Here is an 18,098-nt window from a genome sequence, read left to right on the forward strand (position 1 = left end):
AATACAAATCTGTCCAGATTTTTTCTGCACTCAGTGTTAAAAGAGATTGAAGGTCTCGACCTAATAGAGTCGATTAAGATCTTACTTGATTACAAGAGGACCCCCAGTTCATTTGAACAAGATGAAGCTTGAAACAAGCCTCTCACGGGAAAAAATGCATTTTTTTCTGTTCCAAAATTACAAAATGTCATGCGATTTGTCGTCATGCTCCTAAACCTAATCAACTCATCAATTAATTGATCTAGTCATAACGAACTTTTAAGGGCTTCAAAAAAATATTAAGTAATTTGAGATTTTTTTCAAATTATAATTTTTAAGTTCGTGGCATATTTATGTCCTTATCATAACCTAAGATTGATAGCTATCGTGTTTGGATAACAAATTATTTACACAAATTTATTTTTAAATATATTTTTCAATCATTTTTTTATCTCGCATATATCACATAAAAAAAATGTTATAATATATTTTTCAAAAAATTATTTCAAATAATCTGTTATTTAAACACACACAGCATATTTTCATTCTCATGAAAGATTTTATTCACTCTCTAATAAAACAAACTATTGTAATCATTTCCCTAATAAGCTACACTTTCCAAAAAAGAGTGATATCTTGGACCTATATATTTATATATACACACACACTAAATACAAAGGATAAATAGTTTACCTATTTTCTCTTTCCTTTTTATGTTTATCTAATAAAAGGAGAAGAAGGGAACGGCTCGGATCTCCCAAGAGAACAACAAATCAAACGCCAGACTCCACCTCAGTCCTTTCCTCTAAGTCGCTGATGCCTCCATTTAACTATAGTATAAATAAATAAATCTCCTCAGGGTCTCTGTGTTCGTTGGAAACTGAAAAAGGCCTCCTGTTTTCCTCCCCGCCACCTCAGTCATGGCGGAGAAAACCACCATCGCCCCTAACTCCACCACCAACAGTTATACTTGCATTGAAAACAGCAACAATAACGGGGTTATGAGGAATGGGCAGTTGGAGACGAGCAAAGCGGAGAGACACGTCTGGCTAATGAAATGCCCTCCCCTCGTTTCTCGTTCTTTGAACCAACATCATCCTCATCCTCATGACTACTCTTCTTCTTCTTCCTCTTCTACCACTTCGTCATCGTTGTCATTTTCGTCTTCTTCTGATGGGCCTATTGCTAAAGTCGTCGTCGCCGTCGACCCTTTACTCCCCAACGACGACTTCTCTTCTACTCAGGTATCTCAATTCTACCTCCTGTTACCCTCCTGCATTCTTTAGTTTCTCAATTACTTGTTTGCCTATTTTATTCCGAATGCATGCAAGAATTGTGAACCCTGAATTTACTGTTACAACTTTTTAAGGGTAAAGAGTAAAATTGCGTGCATGAGGGTGAGGCACCATCATCCTTGTCATGAAGGTTTTAAGTTTGGGATATGTCCTTGATAGTTTTGTAGATATATGCTTTTGCATTTCTTGCTTTCAAATTTATACTTATTCTATTTTATCACAGTTGGGCTTGTGTCTCGCTGTCGTCTGTTACTTCTTTTTAAGCATGCATGTGGGTGTTGTGGTGTTCTAGGACTAGGAGAGGAATATTGCTACATAGACAATATTGAACTTGACCATATTTCTATCCAAATTTGGAAAATTTCTGTTTCAAACGAAGAAGATTTATCCTATAGTATTAGCACAATTCAACTATTTTTGTTTTCAACATGCTTTGGGATTGGTCTTGATGTTTTTCCGCTTTTCCTTTTACTTTGTTTATGTTTTCAAAATTTTGAGAACCATTTAAGTCCTGCTAAAGTTGGTTTACGACAAAATTATATCTCTGTTTGGGATGCCTCGTTGCTTGCGGGTCCATTTGAGTCTTTTGAGAAGATAAATCAACACAGCACGTCTTTCTTATTTGGTGTATTTCCATATTCTGTGCATGGAGATTTAATTTGTGATGTACTCGTCCTCCTTTTGTTTGTCAATCTTTTCAGGTCGAGGAGAAGGATTGGAGTATTTCTTTTGCATACAAGTTCTGTTTCCTATGAGTATATGTTTTCTTCCAATTTTCATTCCTTGTTTAAATTATTATCAGTTCACTATGGAATTGGCTGGCGCGGAATCTGGAAACATTCCCAAGTGCTATTCCATGGACATGTCAACGGATTTTATTCCAATGTCTGTATTCTCCGAGTCAGCTCAAGGTGAATGCATTTTCTACCCATCAAAAAAAAAAAAAATCCAACAAACTTTTCAGTCTTGTTCTTTTCTTCTTTCCTTGGTGTCATCTAACTTTGTGGATTAATACTTAAGTAATACCGCTTCCAAATATCTTTTACCTTTTGAAAATTTTCATACTTCTATTATAAAATTTGGCTGTGTTCTGTACTGGTTATTTGATTGTTGCGTGTAGCACTCAAAGAAATTTAAGAGGTGTTATTCCTTACGAATTGGAGTTTTATGTATGACAGAACCGATCTATTCTAAGGCTATTAGAACTGATAATAACTTTGTTGTCGGATTCCTATAATTGTAAAATTCCCATTGATTTAATTTTCTAGCAGCACTCTTGTGGGTGATGTCTTATCCCCATTTTGTTGTTTGTTGTTTATTGTTTCTCTTTGCTCTTTCTTCCTAAATTATCGCATATCTGGTGAGGGAGGCACATCAATGGTGAAATATGGGTTGCTAGATTAATCTCCCAGAAGTGTTATGCCTAACCTCAATTCAAACGAGCACGGAGTTGAGAGCAAGATAAGTTGGAATTTCCAGTTGAGTTTAATCTTTTAGATTTGACAGGATAACATTCTTTAACAAGTAGTCCTAGAAAATTTCATTTGTGCTGTGAGACTTTAAATTTCTGCATGATGTTTACATCCTTGAAAAACTCCTTTTTCTTCCTCACACTCTGTCCTGTAGTCATGGTAAAATTGCTTGATTTTTTATTCTAATTTTGATCACAGAATAATATCTTCTGATTTGACCTGGTTTAGAACCTATCACGTTACTAGTTTTACTGTTTCACTGAATAATCTTTGGTGGATCATTTTTGTTGATTTTGAAATTTTTTTTTATGCAAAAGAAACCTTTATGCTGCTGATGTCTGCCTTCCTAATCTATAACTTCCTTTGAAATGCACAAAACATGTTTGCATATGGCCATAGTTTAGCTTAGTGCCCTTGTTTTTTAACATTTTACGTAGACCAAGTATTTGACAGTAATTCATTAGGTTTTGGTTTGCTCAAAGTAAATACATACAGAGTTTCTTTGTCATTTCAGGAAAGGTTTCTGTGGAAGGGAAAATCTATCACAAATTTGACATGAAGCCTCACGGTAAAACCATTGAGGACTATGGAAAATTATGCCGTGAGAGGACAACCAAATACATGACAAAAACTAGACAGATACAGGTAGAATCTTCTTCTTCTTTTTTTTCAAATAAGCATCAATATCCTTTATTTTGCATCATAAGATGTATTTTTGATATATTATGGTGTCTCTTTCACATTTTATGAGTAATACTACTCTCATGATATGATGTAACCTTCCATTGTGCAGGTTATTGACGATGATAGTGGTCAGCATTTAAGGCCTATGCCTGGATTGTTTGGTCTAAAGGCTTCAGGACCTCAAGTAATTCAAGGAATCTTCACTTCTAGTTGCTGCTTTTGTTTCATAGGATAGTTGTGTTGTCTGCCATCACAATATACATATAAAGGCCTGCATTCTTGAACAGGAGAAGAGGAAAATGCCAGTTAAGAGTTCAGAGTTGAAAAGAACAAGAAGGGACCGTAATGAAATGGAAGAGATCATGTTCAAGCTCTTTGAAAGGCAACCAAATTGGACACTAAAACAACTTGTTCAGGAAACAGACCAACCAGAGGTGTGTAAGCTTAAGCCTCTTTCTTCTTTTGGCATTTTTGTTTGTACTTGATATTTCTGTACCATGCATTCTAATTTCATGCATCTAAGGGTAGTTTTTGCTGTTATTCTTGAAGTTGTGTACTTGTACATGTTGATCCAGCGGTGTAGGAAATTTCTTGAAATTAGATGTTATTCCAGTAAAGTTTTCCCATCCAGTTGTTATTTTGGCAGACAAACAACTTAAGCTCCACCAGAGGTTTTTTTTTTTTTTTTTTTTTAAATTTATGTTAAGCTTTCACAAGAATATGTATTTGTCTTATTGAGTAAATTTTATATATACTGACAGTGTATACACTATCACCGTTGGATTCAGGACATATGTGCAAAAGTTGAATTTAAAATTCAAATTTTGCATAATTGTCATTTATCCAATGCTAACAGTGTATACACGGCCAGTGTATGAAAAATTAATCTTATCTTATTTCTTTCGTTTCTTTTTTTTTGGGGGGGGGGGGGGGGGTGATTTGTCTGTTAAGGTTTCACAAGAAAATGTCTAAGGTGCAACAGATGTGCTTTATTTTTAAGTTCGAATCCAACTTCAGCTGGTTAAGTGGAAATTCGGCCTGGATAGCCAGAAAAAAAAAAGTAATTTTACCTGATAAAGTTAGGGCCAACTCTTTTTGAGCGTGGAGGAACTGAGTCTGGGAACAAGTAGCTGTGCTTGGGCCTTGTGAGGTTGTTCTATTTTCAAATTGCTCTGAATGCATGGAGACAGATGTATAGGAACAAAAAATGGAATAGGCAAGGACTTTAGGTGAGGGGAATAGGAACCGCCACAGATGATTGAAAGAGAGATCCCGCCCCGGAGGGGGGGGAGATTGCGGAGACTCACTTCAAGTACTCATTTACATGTAGTCAGGAGTATGAAAACATCAAACTTTACAGTTGATGGTTCTACATTATGTTCTTCCAGCCAAATCTATTGTTAATTTCATTATGAACAAAAGCATTTCATTGAAGTTGCTGGCGACGACTTTAAATGAAGGACTTAGCTCTTTTAGTCTTTTTATAATTCTGTTTATGCTTTATATTGGTGTTATATGTTGTATAGGAATAGCTTCACGGCCTTGTCTTTCTGGTCCTCCTCGTAATCTTCCCATCTTACTAATGAGTTTTTTCTTCTTCTGGCAACCTTTTTCTTTGCAGCAATTTCTGAAAGACATGCTTAAACTTCTCTGCGTATATAATAACAAGGGATCAAATCAAGGCACTTATGAGCTGAAGCCCGAGTACAAGAAATCTGAAGATGAGCCGAACTCCAAGTAGTGTGCAGGATATATGATTTTTGAAGATGAGCGGAACTCCCAAGTATATGATTTTTGTTTCGCCTTACCGGCCTTCTTTGCTTCTTGCTTCACCTTGTGATTCTGTAAATAATTAGATACAGTCTGCGGTTTATGATTGACAAGAAAGCATTGCCTTTCTGTTGATAAATTATCCATCATTTTGAAGTTTTTATTACTGGACTACAGTTTAGTACGACAGGGTCATCGACACAGCAGAGAAACTTGACGAGAAAGAGCAATGCCTCTCTGTCGATTAAATCTTTGAATATTTCAAAACCCTGGTGCTGAATTGCTGTAGTTGTCATCGTCTTTCATTGATAGGCAGGTTCATACAAACAGTTTTAAACGGCAAGTATGCTTTGTTTGACTATGAGCGGTTGAGCACTGTAGTATTCTTGTAAACGTTAGGCGCCGCTTTGGTTTTTGTCAGAGTGGTTGGCAAGTAAACTAAATTGATGCCCTGGGCTGCAGGTAACAAACTCCACCGTAAAAATCAGGGAAAATGGCAAAGCAATGACTTTCACCACTAAAAGCATGCAGTTCAAGCTCTGCTTACCTTACTGCCTAATAGACATTGCTGCATGGGCATATTGCATTACCCATCCTGCTTTGCTTTGCTTTGCTTTACTTTGTTGGTTTAGTCACATTCCAAAGACTAAAGTGAGCTTGATAAAATCGAAGTGTGAAATCTGAAATTTGAATCTATTAACTTATTGAATTATTAAGTATTAAATTAAATATATTTGAATGTATATCATATTTAGTGATAAATGAATAGGTTATTACTTATTTTTGGAATCAAGTTTTGCTTAGAAAATTAAGTGTCACTTAATTAATTTAAATATTTAATTTTTTATTATCAAATACGTTTTAACATGTTAAAATATGAATTCATTAAATTTAAGTGTTGAATCGAGTTACGGCTCAAGTAAAGGTATGTTGCACAAAAGGTTGGGCATTGAGATGCCCCTGTCCCAGTAAACAAGAATAAAAACAGAGCCGCAAGGAGTGGATGCAATTGTATTGGTTTGGTTGATGGCCAAAAAATCAGTTAAAAGAAGGGCCAAGTGTACGAGTAATGGACCATTGGTGCTGTCTTGTTGGTGGCACAATAATTGGTCTGATTTTTCTAGATTTAGTTGGTCTTATCATTGTTGTTTGGCAAGAATTTACAAGTGTTTGGCAGGGTATCAAAAGCCCGGAAAAAAATACTACAAAAAAATTTTTTTTTTTTTGGTAGGAAACAACAAAATAATGAAAGTGGCAGTTGTCTAGATTCAAAGAATATGACATTTTATACTAGTTCGCATGGCCATCGTGCGCGATTCGAGCAAACGTGATCAGCATTGGAAGCTTCCATTGTCGCCCACGCTAAAAGTCAAAGGTCGTTGTGTAGAATTCAAAAATTTTATCAAAAAATTATAGGAGATATATTTGAAAAAGTTAGGGGAGACAATTTATATACATAAAAATATATCCTAGAGAAGAGAAATAGTATTAATAATAATATATTAATCATATCTCAAATTTCACCATTCTCAACTAATCATAGTAATATGACTTTCTTGTAGACTAAATAATTTGATAAACAAACCTTACACTACAATAAATTTTTTAATAAAATACTAATTTCTAAATAATAAATAGTTAGAGTTATATATATATATAGAGAGAGAGAGAGAGAGAGCAACAAAGAGGGTAAAATTTAAGAAATAGGGGAAGACAATAATGACCTCCAAAAACTTCTCTCTTTTGAAGTCTCGACTTAATAAAAAAGTTAGACTCATATTATAACATTTAGGTGTTGCTATTTTAACATCTAACAAAATAAAGAACATGAATAAGAATTAGAGGAAGTCATATAGTAGTAAGTAATTTAGTAGATGCAATTTTTGTATTGGAATTGAAATTGGAAATTAACAACCATAGAAAGTCAAGGCCCCAACAATGGGGAAGGGCATTGGGGCAACCACACGATCATTGGTCAACTCAGATTTCCAAAAGCCAATTCTCCTTTTCCTACTCGGACAAACCCAAATTAGACCAATGCAAACCACAATGACTAGAACAAGAGGGAGGACAACTGTTACTATTAGTTTATGAGTTAATCTTATATATTACATATACCGGTAGAATATATATATAAAAAATTTTACAGGCAACACTGACAGTATATCGACAATATATATATATCATCACAGCTAATTGCGTGATATATGAAAAAAAGTCCTACGGGGGCAACAAAGTCCTATATTTGATTTCAGAAAAAGGCCAAAGCAGCAAATTTAAAATGCGTTTTAGATTTTGACTATGTCCTCTTCCCCATTTGCTTTGTAGAAATTGAAACTATTATTAGGGGAAAACCGAAAATGGAATGGACTTCTTTTCTCCGAATGAAAGAGTCTAAGCTGTCAAATTAGGCCGGCTCGTGGTGTCCTCGCTGCTCGATTTTGGCGTGTGCTCTCCACGGCGTCGTTCGTCTTTCCCTTCTTCCTGTCTAAAGAATCATAAGGAAAAAAAAGAGACAAACTAAGGCATCTGTCTTCTCTCTTTCGTCCTTTCTTCTAGACTCACCAAACGAAACAAAACCCACCCCACCCACTTCATATTTCCTTCGTTAATTCTTTCATCTAGTTTTCTTCGCCTTCAAAGATCCTTTTTTGTCTATTCCTTTCTCTGACCTTCTTTCACGTTCATCTGAGGTATGATCAATATTTCCCTTTCTTGTTTGTATGGTTTATTGGTTTTCTGTTGTAGGCTTTTGTTCTCCTGCAGTTTAGTTCTGATTTGGATTCTGGATTCTGGATTTTATTCAAATTTATGCTCTTAAGCAACTTTCCCGGTAAATAATGAGTTATGGTTTATGGGCTTTTTGATGTTGAATGTTGGGTAGTCCTGTTGATGGGATGCAAAGGTCGAATCTTGGAGTTTGACTTTTGATTTCATATGCCCAAATTTTTCATTTTTTTTTTATTTATTGGGCTTTTGGCTTTCAGATAGATGCTCTGGTTATCCCAGTTGATTGGAATCCTGAGTTAAATGAGGATCCTTAATCAAAGTGTGTATTTTTTCCCATGTATGTTCTTAGTTTGACTGTCTTCCTTAAAAAGAAAAACCAAACCAGATTGATTTGTGCATGTCGAGCTTTTGGTGCTTGAGAATTTGCTTGTTATTAGCATGTTGGACATCAGAATTTGGGTGTCCAGAGAGTCTTTTGATCCATTAGTTGTTGACTTACTGGATTCTTTGTGTTTTTATTCATGATAGTTGATGAACAATAATTGACCTTTATGTCCTGAGTAAACCAGGAGTTCTGTGTCTTGATATAAATAGGGGCAGTTCATTTATGTGGTCTATATTTAAAAGCACACCTTCCTCTTGCGGACTAACGGAATAATGTTTACATAAGAAACGAACTCGTACAGTTCACTTGAATATACTTCTGATTGTCAAATCTTTTGATTTCATAAATTTCAAATTGGATCAGTGCTGTATAGTTATCTATGTAGCTGTATAAGAAGAAAGCATTGTAGTTATGTTTTTGGTATGTGAGTTATGCTTCCAATTGTTCAGGGCGATTGTTCTATCCTTTATTACTTGTTACGGTAAATATGAGGTTCTTTGTTTTGAGTTCAAATTCTGTTGTTAATGCAAACTCAGCCTGATTTCATAAATTCCCATGCTGGGTTTTCTCCCGATTTTTCATTTTTTATGATTTCTTTCTTTATCCGTGACTATTTAGGTTGTAGGATTAGGGGTTCATTAGTTAGGAGGAAAGATGCCCTTCTGAGATTGTTGTTGGAGAGATTATTTAAAAAAGATTAACGAACAAAACAAATGTTAGGGATTGTATAATTCTAAAGGAAAGGTGTCCTTGAAACTCTAGTTATCTTTGTATGGACAGTTCATTAATTTTTTTTCCTTATCTTGTTTTTGATAGTTTTGTTAGCTCATGATGTAAAGATGGCTGAAAATCACATCTCCCCTTTTAACTTCATTCATATCATTACAATTACGGCTGTTTGAATCGTGTACAATTTCTCTGCAGGTCATCCTGCTTTGTGAGATGGAATTTTTTGTCAGGGACACAAATGAAGAGTCCTTACCTTTTCCCCAAGGCATTGTTAGGTGTCCCTTCTTGAGGAACATTAATGAGCCAACTAACTTCTCCTTCTCAGCATCAATGGCGCATCCATTGCCTGTAAGTTGTGTATCTGTTAGATAGTTTTAGTCAGAAGCTTCGTTGATGCATGCTAATTGCACTACTCCTGTTGTATGTATTATGGTGTTTTTGGTCATGATGAATGCAGCATATATTGTGTATGCCCTAGTAAATTTGCATGACGTGGAGGGACTAATACATTTCCTTATTTTTTAGTGCCCTAACCAGGAACGTGGAGGAAAAGGTCCTATATTTGAAGATGGCCCCAATTTTGATATGGCATTTAGGCTTTTTCATGGGCAGAATGGTGTTGTTCCACTTTCAGGGAGATTCTTTGTTCCTCGTGAAAAGCCAGAATCTGAACCTGCACCAGCCCATTTCAATCCTTTGGCGGCAAAGGCAGCTACTATCAGCCTCTCAGCTTTTGGACCTGGTGGCCCTTTTGGTTTTGATGCATTCTCGAAAAAGTGGAAGAATCAGAAAAAGAACTCCCAGTCATCCAAACGAGATTCTTCTTCGAAGGTATGTGACCTTTTAATTTGTAGAAATGTCAATTCCTAAAGCTGCATAGGCTTATGTGCTAAACTTCTCTGGTATTACTAAGGCCTCATGATCACTGGCAGACAACATGTTTAGACAGAGTTCTTTAATCTGTAGGCAACTGGTGAACAGAAAGGCTCATATCCCCGTCCAAATAAGTATACCGTTGTGCGAACATTCCTTTTGATTGAATTTTTCTGATCTTTCAGGGTGGGGAATTGAAACATGAATCTATGAGCAATGAGTGGCTGCAAAATGGGAATTGTCCAATTGCAAAGTCTTACAGGGCTGTGAGTGGTGTCTTGCCTATTGTAGCGAAGGCCCTTCAGCCCCCTCCTGGCATGAGGCTCAAGTGCCCACCGGCAGTAGTTGCAGCTAGAGCTGCTTTAGCGCGGACTGCCTTTGCAAAAAATCTGCGACCACAGCCACTGCCTGAAAAAATGCTTGTGATTGGTGTTTTGGGCATGGCAGCTAATATTCCTTTAGGAGTATGGAGAGAACATACAGAAAAATTTTCGCCTTCATGGTTTGCAGCCGTTCATGCAGCTGTCCCTTTTATAGGGATGCTTAGGAAGTCCGTATTGATGCCGAAGACAGCTATGGCGTTTACTATTGCTGCATCCATTCTTGGACAGGTTATTGGCTCAAGAGCTGAGCGATATCGTCTAAAGGCAGTTGCAACCAGAAAATCAGTTAGCCTCGAAACGTCAGTCAATGGTCCGATTCATGGAGCAGTTATTGGAGTTAATAGTGGCCATTGTGGCGAGATTGTTGACTGGAACAAAGTTCCTCTGTCGATTGCTGTGCCATCTTCATCGGCCAACGTGTATTGTTGATGTTTGGTCTCTTTGGTTTTGTTCTACTGATTTGTGCTACCCCCAGCCCCGCCGCGGGGCGCCGGGGGGGGGGGGGGGGTGGTGGTGTTTATATATGTCTATTTTTTCCTTCTTTCATCACCTTTTCTATCCTCAGACTGCATTCGGCTATTCAAGGAATAAAGAGAGAATGAGAGTATTCTTGTGAGAGATTCACTTACGAAATAATTGGAGGAAAGAGTGATTTGAGTACAAGTAATATTTATTCATGTAGACTTTTTCAGGCACACATCCTTGTTTCTAGTTGCGTTGTTGGATTTTGGTTAAAGTGTTTCTTTCCCTTCATTTCCTGTTTATGAATGGTGGAATGGTCAAGGTCGATTTCATTTTTCCAGTACCAAAACTTCTCATGAAAATTGCAGAAGCCATCGAAATGATCATCATTGACTAGGTCTTATTTAAATGTCCACTCTTCGGAATCCGAAGCGTGTTGACTCCAAATTTGATCTCTGATCTTCTTCTCCCTTACCTAATTAACAGTAGGAAGTTTTCCCAAAGCTTCATCTATTTCTCATTCAGATGTCAGAAAAAGATGAAGCAAAACTATTAACTAATCCTTCTTACATCTGAATGGACTTCTTGAAATTCAGAGACAAATCGAGACTGTCAAACAAACAAGATAATTTACTTAGACAGACGTACAAACAATTACGTTGATCTTCAGGAACAAAAAATATGGATGAATCAGGTAGCTTTACTTTGTGGAAGATCATTAGGTATGAATATGTTAGATGCCCGTGACTCGATTGAAATCTTATAACCCAAGAAAAGAAACAAGGAAAACAAGTCTACAACCTTTCAACATTACAAATTCGCATTATCTGCAATAACACTCGTTTAATCGGAAATGTCGAGCAGTGGAAAACCTCTCCCTTCAACAACGCTGCCCCGCCTGCCCATTATGACATTCGGAGAGCCCTGGCCGGACTTGAATGATGGCTTAACATACCGTGACCTCATTCCACCTCCTCACGCTGGTCCTTACCAGCCCTCCCAATCCTTCACTTATATGAGGCTAGTAATGTTTTTGGCACTCCTGACAATTTTTCGTTCTTTATTTTTATTTTTTGGCTGCCCAACAATTTAACAGGTTTGACAGTGATCGAGTACTACTCCAAAAAGTACAAGAATTCAGCTCCCGTTCAGGGGTAATCTTCTTACAGTATTCTTTTTTAACTTCCTTGTCTTCCTAGTCTATCGCCAAGAAATTGTTTTTAGTACCTTTCTCTTTTCCTTCAAAAGAATTATTTATTTTTCTTTAATTTTTTTCGTTCCCCTATATCCCTTTTTGGCTGACACTAATTGCCGAATAAGCTGTAGTTTTGTGTTAAGATTTTGAGATTTCTTAATGTGCTGATAATTGAGCAGTTGGTTGCAGAGAATAAAGAACAAACAGGTTTTGATTCTTCTCGGTACCATTGTCCAAATTCTGAAAATTTCCCGACTACATGGCTGGCTGGGTTTTCTGTAAGTTGAGTGCTATTTTTGGCTGCAGATTAAGGTTGATGGTGCTGTTATCACTGATCCCAACACAATCCTCAGGTTTTATTTTTTCCCCACCAAACTGCCTTTTTGTTGTGCTTATTGTGATGTATTGTATTTGGGTTGTCAATTAAGATCAAAAACCAATGTTTCGCAGAGCTGGCTCAGAACTCGTCTATCACCGGCTTCCTTGGAAAGAGCCTCATGCACCTTACCTCCTAGAGGTCCTGTTTGAAGACAATGATCTGGTTAAAAACTTGACCTTTATTCATTTTCTTTATGACCCATATAGTAGTTTCTTAATCAATAACACAGTTTATTTAGTAGTATGAATTCCTCAGTCTGTTGTTCTTAATGAGCTTTGGCTCATTTAACTCTTGATATGTTCAGCCTGAAATTTTACTGTTGTGTTTCATGTAGTAAACTTAAGAAGTGCAATTGTTTTCAGTTGTGACCCTATGAAGACTTTCTGCTTATGATACCTCTGCTTTCAAGTTGGTACTTTTTTTCTTTTTTATTTTGAAGTTTTCAAGGATACAATATTAGCAAAAGGTTGCTTCACAGCAATATCCTTGCCCTCTTCTTCTGATAGCTGATAATAGGAGGAAAATTTGTTGTTCTTAGGGGAAAAGATTCATTACACTCGATGGCTGTTTATTATTGCTGCAGTAACGATTTTAGTTTTTACTGGTGGGTCTTGCTGCACTAATTTTAAAGAAAATCTTATTCTTACCTTTCTTTGGTGCTCTTACCCAAAAACCGCATTAGTAGGTGGTCTACCAGATAGGCAGCTACTACCTTCACCAATGATCAGTCCTACTACCATGTAAACATGCAAAATAATGGCTTTGTCAAAAGAATAAGGATAATCTACTTGTTTTAGAGCACTGTTTTGTGGTATCTCTCTTAACTAGATTGCTGTACATGTTCAACTCCGTGCAACTGTTCAGATTGCTCTTAATAAACCCTCCGGTCTTCAAGTTCTTCCTGGAGGACTCTTCCAGCAGCGGACTGTATTGTCACAACTTGAGTGGCGCGCAAACAAGGGAACTTCTTCATGTAAACAACCACATGCTGTACCTGTTCATCGCCTTGGAAGGGGCACATCAGGTCAGCTTTGTATTCTTTAAACACTCATCTGGCTTTTGCTTTGTGGAAATCTGTACATTTAGAATCCATAAAAAATTTAACCCTAAATGTTTATAAGTTGAAAGGGGCAATAGAAATGCTTAAAAGATGCACAATTTTAATGAATACTGCAAAAGTTGTTCCATAGTTTTTTTTTTTGGTCTTTTTTCTTTTGACAGCAAGTTGTTCCTTATTTTATGAATTAGCATTGTTGCCCATGTTGGGGACTTTATATTAATTGGACTAAGAATATTAAAGCTAGGATTATGGTTCTAATGCAATTGAATCTTTAGGGTGAATATTGTTTTTTCTGTTGCAGCTTTCATCAAGGGTAAGTCTTCTACATATCAAATATTGTTTCTTGTAAAATCTCCATCTGTTTTAAGGATGTATATCTTATTTTGTTGACTGCTAGCTGAAGCTTTAATCTTTTCCTGCATACTTACAGAATTTAAAATATGAAGGTTTTCCAATTCTTTCTTTTCACATTCAAATATCAGAAAAAATATGATAGAATGATCTTCACGGCACTTTTGTCCACGTAGTGTGATACATTTCAGTTCATTGAGCTGCAAGACAATTGGATGTTTCTAGTATGTAAAATTCTGCGCTAAAAGTATTTTGGTCACTTTGTTCTTTTTCTGTCATATATGGTTGATAAAGGTATTCAAAATGGCACAAACCCCTTGCGTTGTATCAGCTGGATAAATGTTCAGTAACCTGCATGACCTTTCACGTTTATATTTCTCTCTTTTATCTAGATGTCACTTGTAAGATATCTTGCATTTCTTACAACCCTCCTGAATTGTTATATACTTGTTTTGAGGTTCCAGGAGTATTGCTTTGTGCAAAGACAAAGTTGGCAAAATCTTGCCTTGCAGCATACTTTGCTGATGGGACATCAGCTGTCGGGAATGAAAGGTCAGGAAGAGAGAATTTTTCTGTTGTGGTTTTACACATTCAAGACTCAGTTTCAATTGATTTATCATAATGATTAAATGAAGGTGGCAACTATTCAGCTTTAGCCCCTTGGAAGTTGAAACTGGGTGATTTATGCTTTTCCCTTAAACACATATATAAATTGAAATTGCCAAGGGAAATTTAGCTGAAACTTTTATGTTTCTTCTTTAAGAGAGGGGAAGGAAGAGATAACAAACATGATGGAAGATAATCCCATACTAGAACAGTAAAACTTCAAAGGAAATCAAGAGCAAGCATGTTCGAAAGAATGAAATGATTTGAGCGCTTCACATTTGCTTTTAGATTTAGATTTCATTGTCACTGTTCCAGAAAATTAATTTCAGTTTACTTCTACACACTGCATTTCTTGGTGAAGATACAGTTGGCCTAGCCAACTATGATCAACAAAGCTGGTTTGAACAATTTTATTTTCAAGAAAAACACATCTTATGGCTGTGTACAAACCATTTCCAGATATTCCGAAAGTATGTTTAACGCCATAACTTATTATTCAAAACCATGTTTTAAACCAATTTGAGTGGTCATAATTATTATTGACTTCTCTTTCTCATGTTTCTTGTTTTCCTGTTTTTTCTACTGCATAGCTGATTTCGTATGCAACTTTTACTTGTTTAGTTGCAACAATGCACGATTCAATTCAACAAGGAAAATTTCAAAATTTTACCGTGCTTTAGTAAATGGGATAATTGATCAGGATCAGGTAATACTGGTGGAGAACTTCATACTTGCTCTCTCTCTCTCTCTCTCTCTCTCTCTCTCTCTTCTTTTGTTGTTTTAACAGTTTCTCTATTTGACTTTTGGATTGAAACCAGAAAGTGAACTTTTGTGTGATAGGTTGTTATAGACCAGCCAATTGGATTGGTTAAATATCCTGGTGTAGCCAAAGGGCTGTATGTTGCTTCTGCTTCAGGTTTTCCTTCATTACCCCGTTTTCTTTTTTTTTTTTTTTTTTACCATGTATTGATGTGCAGATAGGTATTATCATTTCTCCAGATAGTCCAGGCATTTCGTTTACATTGTTTGAGAGCATTTACTCATAAATACTTCTCTGTTCCTGATTTTACTTTTCATTACATTGGCCAGGGAAACTGGCTCTGAGCAAGGTTAGCATTCTGGAAAGGAATGTGAAGAATAGTTCCACATTGGTCCAGGTATTCCTGTTAAATACTTCATGTCTTTGAAATGTAAGTCATAAATTTTCTTTCCCAGAATGACAGAAATTCATCAAATATCATAGGTCATGATAATCATGAAATTTTCTTTTTAAAAATTGCACAGAACGCTTATTAATTTAGCTTATCATAGGAAGTTATTAAGATGATTGTTGATTAGTGAGTCAAAGGGTAGGAAAAGTAAGAAGTAAGAATGCAAAAATAATTGAATCTTTTTTGGTTGCAAGAAAAAGAGCTGATAGCACTTGAAGTGGATGGAAGCTTAACTCTGAGATAACAGTTCCCATGAGACATCTTTTCCTGTTATCTGGCTTTATCCAAAATTTTTGATCTGTTTTCTTTCTACTCTGATATATCACAAACTTTTTTTTTACTTTTGCAACAATACTGTTCAACAGGTGGAAATTCAATCTGGAAGGCCGCACCAGATACGTATTCACCTTTCTTTCATTGGGCACCCATTGCTAGGTACATGTTGAGAAATTAGATTTGTTTCAAAGAACCAAAGAACTGACATGTGATAGTCGAGGTAAAACCAAGAAAATTAATGGGTAAATGTTTGTTATTATTGATGACAAAAAAGTTTTTGCTGGGTTCGGAATAGTTATTTGATTGGGTGATGAAGAAACTGTTGTATGGAAGTTTTGTGTCATAGCACGGCCTGGGTTGTGCGGATAAGCACCTTGGAACACTTCCAAAATTGCTGTCAGCTGTCCATGGTTGATGGTCAATTCTTGAAAGCACTGATTCCTGCATGTACCAGTTATGGCGTCCGAGTGTATATTTATTCCGTGGTTCTCTGCAGGTGATCCTCTTTATGTTGCTGGGGGCCAACCAAGTTGCTTTGATCCTGAATTCATAGATGAAAGCTTTGCTCAGGATGGGTACAAGCTGCTTTTCTATCTTATAGCATGATGGCCTTATTTTCACATTTCAATTGAACAATTAGTATACGTGTCAATTGTATTACACAGGTTTTTTTTTTTGTGGTTTGCATTTTGTTAGTGGAAAAAAAAAATAGATTGTGATTACCAGCAAGCTTTTGATTTCATACAAGTAATTAATAACAGTAACACCTATATCAACATAAATCTGTGGTATGGGAAATACAAGTGTTGCTGAGTGTTAACTTGTGCTTCTTCGACAGCAGAAAACTAATATTACCTCATCATCTGATATATATATATATATATGTCATGGCATTTCCTGTTATTTTTGTTGTTAGAGGATATCAGAGACCTGAGAATCCAGTTCCAGGGGACTGCGGATATCATCTGCATGCACATCAGTTGTTTCTTGCTCACCCCACTACACATGAGGTGAGTCTGCCCTACTCTCCATGAGGCGACTCACATTATTGTAATTATAGTTATGATTGTGAAGTCTTCTTCTGGATAGTATTTTATTCAGTGAAGTTGTCATGATCCCCTCTTTTGCAGCCGATCAAGATTGTCGCACCACTTCCCTCTATTTTGCAGACAGAGGAGGAAGAGTGCAGAAGTTGATATTGGAAATGAGCCGATGAACCTCTCTGTCTAAAGGCTGGTCTACTATTATTATCACTCCGGAGAATGAGTAGCTTGTCAATTCCAACTCTTGTTATGGCTTGTCGGCGAATTGGATAAAGTTAACATATACTGTAGTAAGTTTCTGCTGATGATGGTATGCTATCGGTTGCTTCATTGATGACGTCACCCTCTGCTGAAATAGTCCCAGTCGGCAAACCTCCCATTAAATGCTGGTTTTCCTTTCTTTTTTGTATTTGCTAAATTCCTGAATTTTCTGCTCCTGCTTCATCATTACATACACCTTTAAATTCTTTCATATATACATACCCAAAGCAACCAACTGATACTACTCTTCTTAATATGTCCGACACCGCTTGACTTGTGTGAGAAAGGCTAATAAAGCATAAGTAATGATATGGGGCCGGGTGGCGTAATAGTAAATACTAGTAGTATTATGTAGTGACAACTAAAATCTTTTTGCACCATCGCGTGTAAATAACCCTCAACAAAAAAAAAAAAAAAAGAAAAAACTCTCCTCCGGATATTATTATCACGTGGTGCAGTGCAACTTGATTTTGTAGCTTAGACTTTTATTTGTAGGAAACAAATAAGAGATATTTCAGGCTGACGTTGACTGCTTGTGAAAGTCTTTTGTTTTCATCTGCCTTTGTTTTTATGTAATAAATCTGCACTACCAGTAGCACTATTTTCCATACTCCATACAGCTGTCATCAATGGCGATGGATTCTTGAAACCCCCCCCCCCCCAACAATTAAATTAATGGAGACATGGACATGCATGCATGTGTGTCTCTGTGTGTGTATACATATATATATATATATATATATATATATATATTAGATGGATATACACTAATATAAACATCCCACTAATCTAGGCTGAAGTTGCGGGGGAAGGGAAAAAAAATCTGGGCTGCCACATGCAGCAGTCTCCAAACTAAAAAACACCATAGTCACCACCCCCTCTCTCCCCCACCACAATTCCATCATTCACTACCATCTGTTTCTTATCTTTCGCAGCGCTAGGAATTAAAGGTAG

At 36.5% G+C, this 18,098-nt stretch overlaps 3 protein-coding genes across 5 annotated transcripts; all 3 read left to right on the forward strand.

Moving 5' to 3' along the window:
• Window positions 1-750: 750 nt before the first annotated feature.
• LOC113730808 (uncharacterized) lies at window positions 751-5,480 on the forward strand. Its single transcript, XM_027255742.2, has 6 exons — window positions 751-1,223; window positions 2,077-2,185; window positions 3,261-3,391; window positions 3,540-3,614; window positions 3,718-3,864; window positions 5,052-5,480. The coding sequence occupies exons 1-6, from the start codon at window positions 900-902 to the stop codon at window positions 5,169-5,171; spliced, it is 906 nt and encodes a 301-aa protein (XP_027111543.2). The 5' UTR covers window positions 751-899; the 3' UTR covers window positions 5,172-5,480.
• Window positions 5,481-7,479: 1,999 nt separating this feature from the next.
• Window positions 7,480-11,053, forward strand: LOC113730810 (uncharacterized). 2 transcript variants are annotated; one of them, XM_027255750.2, is made up of 4 exons: window positions 7,480-7,893; window positions 9,240-9,392; window positions 9,570-9,875; window positions 10,103-11,053. In XM_027255750.2, exons 2-4 carry the CDS (start codon window positions 9,258-9,260, stop codon window positions 10,727-10,729), a joined length of 1,068 nt encoding a protein of 355 aa, XP_027111551.2. In that variant the 5' UTR covers window positions 7,480-7,893; window positions 9,240-9,257; the 3' UTR covers window positions 10,730-11,053. The 2 variants fall into 2 exon arrangements, with proteins under 2 accessions (XP_027111551.2, XP_071934919.1); XM_072078818.1 differs by lacking the exon at window positions 7,480-7,893 and adding an exon at window positions 7,926-8,033.
• A 100-nt stretch (window positions 11,054-11,153) lies between these two features.
• On the forward strand, window positions 11,154-17,379 carry LOC113730809 (RNA pseudouridine synthase 5-like). 2 transcript variants are annotated; one of them, XM_027255748.2, is made up of 14 exons: window positions 11,154-11,745; window positions 11,859-11,916; window positions 12,137-12,164; window positions 12,264-12,310; window positions 12,408-12,498; window positions 13,201-13,360; window positions 14,212-14,299; window positions 14,975-15,059; window positions 15,194-15,269; window positions 15,443-15,510; window positions 15,930-15,999; window positions 16,337-16,415; window positions 16,767-16,850; window positions 16,971-17,379. In XM_027255748.2, exons 1-14 carry the CDS (start codon window positions 11,616-11,618, stop codon window positions 17,068-17,070), a joined length of 1,164 nt encoding a protein of 387 aa, XP_027111549.1. In that variant the 5' UTR covers window positions 11,154-11,615; the 3' UTR covers window positions 17,071-17,379. The 2 variants fall into 2 exon arrangements, with proteins under 2 accessions (XP_027111549.1, XP_027111550.1); XM_027255749.2 differs by having other exon boundaries at window positions 11,190-11,745; window positions 16,757-16,850.
• The last annotated feature ends 719 nt before the right edge of the window (window positions 17,380-18,098 follow it).

The sequence above is a fragment of the Coffea arabica genome, chromosome 2e (genome assembly GCF_036785885.1).
Source record: "Coffea arabica cultivar ET-39 chromosome 2e, Coffea Arabica ET-39 HiFi, whole genome shotgun sequence".
NCBI classification, from domain to species: Eukaryota; Viridiplantae; Streptophyta; class Magnoliopsida; order Gentianales; family Rubiaceae; genus Coffea; species Coffea arabica.

What these genes read in the sequence shown, in the direction of transcription:
- LOC113730808 (XM_027255742.2), top strand. Translation starts at nt 900, where the DNA reads ATGGCGGAGAAAACCACCATCGCCCCTAACTCCACCACCAACAGTTAT. An exon ending in CAAAAACTAGACAGATACAG is followed by an intron (nt 3,392 to 3,539) that starts GTAGAATCTTCT and finishes TCCATTGTGCAG; the next exon opens with GTTATTGACGATGATAGTGG. An exon ending in TAAAGGCTTCAGGACCTCAA is followed by an intron (nt 3,615 to 3,717) that starts GTAATTCAAGGA and finishes ATTCTTGAACAG; the next exon opens with GAGAAGAGGAAAATGCCAGT.
- LOC113730810 (XM_027255750.2), top strand. Translation starts at nt 9,258, where the DNA reads ATGGAATTTTTTGTCAGGGACACAAATGAAGAGTCCTTACCTTTTCCC. An exon ending in CAATGGCGCATCCATTGCCT is followed by an intron (nt 9,393 to 9,569) that starts GTAAGTTGTGTA and finishes CTTATTTTTTAG; the next exon opens with TGCCCTAACCAGGAACGTGG. An exon ending in AACGAGATTCTTCTTCGAAG is followed by an intron (nt 9,876 to 10,102) that starts GTATGTGACCTT and finishes CTGATCTTTCAG; the next exon opens with GGTGGGGAATTGAAACATGA.
- LOC113730809 (XM_027255748.2), top strand. Translation starts at nt 11,616, where the DNA reads ATGTCGAGCAGTGGAAAACCTCTCCCTTCAACAACGCTGCCCCGCCTG. An exon ending in CATTCCACCTCCTCACGCTG is followed by an intron (nt 11,746 to 11,858) that starts GTCCTTACCAGC and finishes ACAATTTAACAG; the next exon opens with GTTTGACAGTGATCGAGTAC. An exon ending in TGTTTGAAGACAATGATCTG is followed by an intron (nt 12,499 to 13,200) that starts GTTAAAAACTTG and finishes GCAACTGTTCAG; the next exon opens with ATTGCTCTTAATAAACCCTC.